The following is a 7,206-nucleotide window of genomic DNA, read 5'->3' as shown; positions in this document are numbered from 1 at the left end:
TTGTTTTCTATGTCTATCTTGTGTTCTGTTTCACTATCTGTTCTACTATCTGTCCTATGGACTAACTTCTTTACCCACATCTGTCCATGATGTAGGAACCTTGCTCACTTAACACCACACCCGGGCGCCGGCATGGTGCATCGTTTTCGGTGAACTCCCTACACCCTTGTATATTTCTCACTACACTCGGGCTCCGATGTAGCGCGTCGTTAGCAAAGGACGCCCCAACGTTTATATCATTTGAATCCATATCATAAAATGTGACGAAATTTTTACACTGGTTGTCAGCTACCGCAACCCTCCTCCTTTATCCGGGCTTGGGACAGGTTAAGCGTAAACTAAAATATAACTGAATTTGTTGTTGTGGAGTATGGACTTTTTTTTTTGCTGGTTATTTTCTAAAATTATGCAATCTCAAAATAATTATGATGTCATTATTTTATTTAAGATTATGATATCATTTAATAATAATAATAATAATAAAATTTTGAAAAAAAGGGACTAGGCCAGCCTGAATCAATTTCCACTTTTTTATATGCGGCAGTCTATTACCTAACAAATATATCTCTCTCCGCCAGTAGTTGTGTTCGCCCTTGGCCCTTCTATCTATTATTGTCATTTCGTCTCTTCTCTGTTTAAACTTTCAACGATGTCTATAGCCACTTCTCAGATCCACTCGCTTTCTCGAAATTTGCTCTAATTTTTATGAAGTTGGTATATATCTCTTTCCCTTTTCTCATTTTCTGATTTCTCTTATGTAATTCTTCTTCATTTTTCCTTTAATTTTGAATTTATTACCTCTTTATTGTTCTTTTTTTTTTTCTTGCTTTCACGCACTCACATATCTGTTTTCCGGTAATCGATATGTCCTGGGTTTTTGAAACTTCACTGCTTCCTCTCTTTTCTTTTTTTTTTTTTATTTGTTTTTGATTTATTGATGAACCATTTTGTGTACTCTTTTTTTTTATTATTATTTTATTTTTATAAGAAACACTGACTACTAATTTGTTAAAATCCTATTTTAATTTTTGGATATGCTCAAGTTTATTTTTATTTATTTACTATAATTTGTGCTTTTTCTTATTTTCATGTATTTTTTTTTTCAATTTTCGGCTTTTTTTTTTATTTTTACTTTACTATTTCTTTTTAGTTTAAATTTGCTGCAATAGTTTGTACTGATATGCAATTATTAGTTCAGATCTACTCTTTATTACGTATTATTGGTGCTTCGTTTTGATGCAGATAGGATACCCTTGTAGTTGATTTGTTTGATGAATTTATTTATCTCTGTAAGTTTTAAACTTCAAGCTAAGTTTATAGGCTGCTGTGGTCTTTTAGAAATTTCTTGAATGCTAATATATGTGGTTACATGGTGAATTTCATTATTATAGGATTGTTACTTGATCTTTAGGAGCTCTTTTCTGAATATGTGACTTCGGTAAGGTTTATGAGAAATTTAATGCAGATTGTGAATATAATGTGATACTGTAGTCTGTGAGATATGGACAGAACAATACAAGCATCTTATTTATTTTTTCCATCATATCATTAATCTTGTTTTTCTATTGTTCTTCTCGTTGTTATTTATTTATTTATTTATTCCATGTTGAAACTTTCATACCTTTGTGGTCAAATTTTCATCGGGGTAGCGGATCTAAGAATTATCTCTATATTACTTTGAAACTCTGAAGCACTTTTTCTCTAGTGTTGAATCTGATCTGATCCTCATGCAGAATAAGCAAGAGGCTCATCTAATCTGCGGAAAAATTGGACTTGTTGTCACCATTTTTTTTAAAGAATAACTTCTTTTCGCAAACATTTAATTGATATTGAAGTTTGTGTTGTTATTTAATAGGTTATGCTTTTTTCCATGCATATATTTGTTCATGCTTGTGCGGATTTTATGACTGTGAACTTGAAATACGTCATGATAAACGGGGAAATCTTCTGTATTGATTTGCTGATACTTCATCATTTTTACGGTTACTGTGCTAATTATCGCATCCATTTCCCTTTGATACTTAGCATTAAGAGACAGTATTCTGTTTGATAGTTTGGTATAAAGATGAATATGTGAACTCCAAAGTTACCTGAAAATATGTCTGTTTTGGGTTTGGATCTTTTGAGGAAAAGGCCGTATCCATCATTAAAGTCTTGGTTCCATTTTCCTCTTTGCAGGTTGATGAAGCCAAATAATTTAGGAAGGAGCACGAGTCGCTCCCAAGATCTTTCATATCAATTTTACTTGTTCTCATTAAAGGATTTTATCCTAGAAATGTTGTCAGATATTTCTAGGACCTAAGTCCATGTGCAATTTTTTTTAATTCCCTGTTGTCAGTGCTGAAGTGTACAAAGATGGACAGGTCAGACACATCAGGCTTTGTCAGTGGGGGAGTTAGCCTATTTGGACATTTACACTTCATTTTGGTAATTATTCATGCCATTAGCATGTGCTAAAAACTATTGTTGGTTGGCCCTCTATTCCTTAGTTCTTCTTAGTCCTTGAGTTCACAACATCTAGAGAATGGATCTGAATGATAAAGATAAACAGTTTTGTCATAACAGCGAACTTTCTAAAACTGAAAACTATGGTGATACGACGTTACGCTTGAACTGCCTAGCCAATGGAGGAAGCAGTGTGACTGGATTTGAGAGTACTCGAAGCAAATGTAAGGTTGATTTTCCCAATGGCCCTGATGATGGCTGTAAGTTGGTGCTTGGATTAGGTCCAACACCATCTGCTTATGGTAATGATTATTACAGCATGACGTTTAACAAGGATAAAGTATCAGCTTCTGCTGCCATATTTTCTCAGGGGTTATCATCGGATGCTGATTCAATTCTAAAACTTGGCCTTTCTGGAGGGACCAAGGAAGCTTGGAGTGGACTTGAGAGTTCACTTTTGGAGACTGATATTAACACCCCTATTCTGAACCGAGTTTCTGATGATGATAATAGATTCTTGATTCCTGTTGTTGATGAAGGCTCCACTTCAGCAAAAAAATCTGGTGGGTACATGCCATCGCTTCTTTTGGCTCCAAGATTGGATGTTGGAAAAGTTTCATTGCATGCAGAAGAATTTCTTGAATTTGGGGCTAAATCTTGTAGTCATCAGTCGCAGCTGAACCATGAACCATCTGCTACCACAGATTACTCAGTGGGCACTGTTTCTGAGCATGCAACTTCTGCCACATCTTCAGATCGCAAAACCAGCAACCCAAAAAAGTGCAAGTTTTTAGGTTGTTTAAAAGGAGCACGGGGGGCATCTGGTCTCTGTATTGGGCATGGAGGCGGACAGAGATGCCAAAAGCCAGGTTGCAACAAAGGGGCTGAGAGCCGAACTGCATATTGTAAGGCCCATGGTGGAGGAAGGAGGTGTCAACAATTGGGTTGCACTAAAAGTGCTGAGGGGAAGACAGATTTTTGCATAGCTCATGGGGGTGGCAGAAGATGTGGGTTTCCAGGAGGGTGCACCAAGGCTGCACGAGGCAAGTCAGGGCTTTGCATTAAACATGGTGGGGGGAAGAGGTGTAAGGTTGAAGGCTGCACTCGTAGTGCTGAAGGACAGGCTGGCTTGTGTATTTCTCATGGGGGTGGTCGACGCTGCCAATATCCAGGATGCGCAAAGGGTGCTCAGGGGAGTACTATTTTTTGCAAGGCCCATGGTGGAGGAAAGCGTTGCATTTTTGCTGGATGCACCAAAGGTGCTGAAGGAAGTACTCCACTGTGCAAAGGACATGGTGGGGGAAAACGTTGCCTTTTTGATGGTGGTGGAATCTGTCCAAAAAGTGTCCATGGAGGCACGAATTTTTGTGTTGCACATGGTGGTGGAAAGAGGTGTGTCGTGCCAGGCTGCACAAAGAGTGCTCGTGGCCGTACTGATTGCTGTGTTAGGCATGGGGGAGGGAAGCGGTGCAAGTTTGAAAATTGTGGGAAGAGTGCACAAGGTAGCACAGATTTCTGCAAGGCCCATGGTGGCGGTAAGCGATGCATTTGGGGAGAAGGAAAATGTGAGAAATTTGCAAGGGGTAAGAGTGGTCTTTGTGCTGCACATAGCAGCATGGTCCTGGAGCAGGGTACGAACAAGGGCGGCTTGATTGCACCAGGGCTCTTCCATGGCCTTGTAACTACCGCATCAAATACAGGAGCCAGCATTGACAACAATTATTCTTCATCTGGAATTAGTGCCATCTCTGAGTGCACTGATTCTTTCGAAAAGCCAATGAAAAGGCAGCATCTCATACCACCACTGGTATTGGTTCCTCCATCCATGAAGTCATCACCATCTTATTCAAGTCTCCTTAGTGCTGAGAAGCTAGAGGAAGGTAGAACTGGCTATGCTGCTGGTGGCTTTGGCAGCAATGGTAGGATAACCAGCTTTGATTGCGTGATTCCTGAGGGGAGGGTCCATGGTGGTGGCCTAATGTCATTGTTTGGTGGGAATTTGAAAAACGCAATAAATGGCATTTGAAGCTGGTGATTTCCATTTGGAAGTTTGCGACTATTCAATGGCAAAATTGTGTATAATTTAGTACCTATTTAAGGAGCACGTGTATAGTTTGTGCTGATTGGTAGGGAATATTGTTGTTGTACCATATTGAATGTATTGGGGACCTAATTTTTTCAGTTCAACTTCTGGTTGTCGAGACAAGTTTTCAAAATCCACCTGTAACATGCCATAAGTTAGTAAATAAGGTTATAATGTTAAATTTGGATTTAAAATATTGGTGTAATAATTCCTTCTCTTGTTCATTATCTTGTGCTCTGTGGGAACATTGTTATATTTATATTTACATCTTACCTATGCGTGCCGTATGAATGCATTCCATTTAGGGCTGTTCACATTTTGGATGGATCCCTCAACCGATTCAATCCAAAATTAAACCGACTTTCCGTTTTAAATTACAAGATCAGGTCGAAATGGTTGATTTGCTTCAAGTCTCTTCGGACTGAGACGCCCTAATTTTTATCATCTAATCTTATCCTGATTGTTAATCTTTTGGGGATAGTTTGAGCTGTTATGATCTGCTTCTTGAATTGTTTTCTCCTTTCTGTACTGATGGTAGAAAGAGAAATCATTTTCACTTAGGAATTTGGCTCTTTTCATCAGACTCACCTGAATTCTGCTTTTTAGAAAATACCCGGAAATTGTATCCAGTTAAATTTACGTTGACACTGTTTTTTCTTGGGCTTTTACGAGACAGCTTCTTGTGGTTTCCTTTCTTAGGTAAGAACTATGTCATCTATGGTTCCTCTTCCTCTTTCATTCCTAATCTTCTATCCTGGTTCCTCTTGGCTATATTACCGTCAATAGTTACTATGAGGTTTCATATTGGTATTCCACAGGTTCAGATAATACCAAAGCTTTCGACATTATTTAACAAACTAGAGGAAATTGGAGCATCTTTATGCTAGTTATGTTTGAATGGTGGGTTGAATTTGCATCTATTTAAGTCATAAATCATAAGATTTCTTTATTGTTCTTTAGTTGATAGCCAACAGTGATGGTACTGAAATTCCTTTTAGTTTATCTTTTGCAGGGGAAGAGGGGAGTTTGGATTGAGTTGCCCATTGAATTTGTAAATCTTGTAGAAACTGCAGTTAAGGTAATCATTTTCTGCTCGTGTGAAATACAGTGGCAACCATAATTAAGGGTCAATGCCCATATAATTATCCAGTTATTCTCTAATTATAATGCGTAAATCATGTGAATTTTGCGTGGATAAAATGCTCAGGTGCAGGAATGGGTGCCCTAAAATTTTATCCTGCAAACTATTGTAATGAGCCCATCTTCTTGTATTTATGATGCATTATATATGGATTTTGGGGTTGTTTCTGTAAGTCGATGCGAGTGAATATGGATTCCTTCTGTTTCTTCAATTTCCTTTTCTTTCACTTTCACCTTCTGCTTCTTTCGAGTTTGAATCCTGCTGTTGGCATTGATTTGGTATTTTTGGGTATGCAGTGATCTAGCTTGCTGGTGGCACTTGCACTGCTTGATCATTGGTATGCAATGATCATAATTACTATTAAATATGAGTTGAAAAAAGATTTAACCATTTATTTAAAAATTAAATTATTGAAATTATGTGAAAATAACAACTGTGCTTGTCATCAGCTCTACCATAGACAACAACATGCCTGATCCAGCCCAATTAAGTGGGTCTGCGTGGAAGCCCTAGTCCATACCAGGCCAGTCCTGGCCATCACTTTTATTACAGTTTTGAACAAAATTTTTATTACTTTTATTGAAGTAAAAATTTTTAAATAAGATTTTTATAACTTTTTTTATAGTTGTTTGAAAATAAAAAAATACAATTATTTATGAGTATTACTTTTCTTATGTATTTAAATAGTTAAATTGTTTAGATTACAACAAGGCTTGTCTACTAATAGTTGCTACTGTTTCTATTTTGTTCCATTTTCTTAGTTTGTTATAAATTCCTTTTTTTTATAGGGATAATTGCTAAAAAACCTTGTAATTTTTGAATTTTTACAATCCTATTTATACTATAAAAATTGTCAATTAAATTCTGAATTTTTTAACTATTTCATTTCTACCCTATAGTTAACAAAACCATTATTTCACTAACAAAGACACTACATCAACTGTTACGTCGCATTTATAATAAGGTATAATTAATAAAAGTTAAAAAATATAGGGTTTAATTGACAATTTAATTAGTATAAGATACAATTAAAAAAAATGAAAATGTTAGATTTTTTTTTTTATAATTTCTTCTAAAATTATTAAAATGTAAAATACAAATTATTAATCATAAATATATCTTGTGTTAATAACTTTATGGGTACTTCATATGTTGATATTGCTATTCTTAGTATAATCTAAAGATTAAAAAATAAATTTTTCTTAAACATTTATTAAAAAAGTTATATAATTAATTAAAATATATATAATGACAATTAAGTCTTTAAAATTAATTAAAATTAATTATATTAAGCATTTTTCGCCATTTAATTATGTTCGGAACCTCTTTCATATTAATATTCAAATATTTTAAATTTTTTAATATTACTTTTTTTCATATCATTTTAGATATTTTATTTTCTATTCTCATTTTCTTCACTATTATTTTATCATATTTTCATTTTAAAAATATTTTCAGATCAATTAAAGTAATCAAATCAATTAAAGTAATCCAAATCAAACTCTCAATTTTAAAAGCAATTTAAAACTTTACATAA

At 35.2% G+C, this 7,206-nt stretch overlaps 1 protein-coding gene across 1 annotated transcript; it reads left to right on the top strand.

The window, feature by feature from the left end:
- The first annotated feature begins 551 nt into the window (after positions 1–551).
- Positions 552–4,755, top strand: LOC110637241 (uncharacterized). The gene is made up of 2 exons (XM_021787249.2): positions 552–714; positions 2,179–4,755. The coding sequence occupies exon 2, from the start codon at positions 2,525–2,527 to the stop codon at positions 4,469–4,471; it is 1,947 nt and encodes a 648-aa protein (XP_021642941.2). The 5' UTR covers positions 552–714; positions 2,179–2,524; the 3' UTR covers positions 4,472–4,755.
- The last annotated feature ends 2,451 nt before the right edge of the window (positions 4,756–7,206 follow it).

This window comes from Hevea brasiliensis, chromosome 1 (assembly GCF_030052815.1).
Source record: "Hevea brasiliensis isolate MT/VB/25A 57/8 chromosome 1, ASM3005281v1, whole genome shotgun sequence".
In the NCBI taxonomy this organism is placed as follows: Eukaryota; Viridiplantae; Streptophyta; class Magnoliopsida; order Malpighiales; family Euphorbiaceae; genus Hevea; species Hevea brasiliensis.
This window is presented reverse-complemented; position numbering and strand designations above follow the sequence as displayed.

Excerpts from the sequence above, each read along its gene's own strand:
- LOC110637241 (XM_021787249.2), top strand. The coding sequence starts at position 2,525 with ATGGATCTGAATGATAAAGATAAACAGTTTTGTCATAACAGCGAACTT.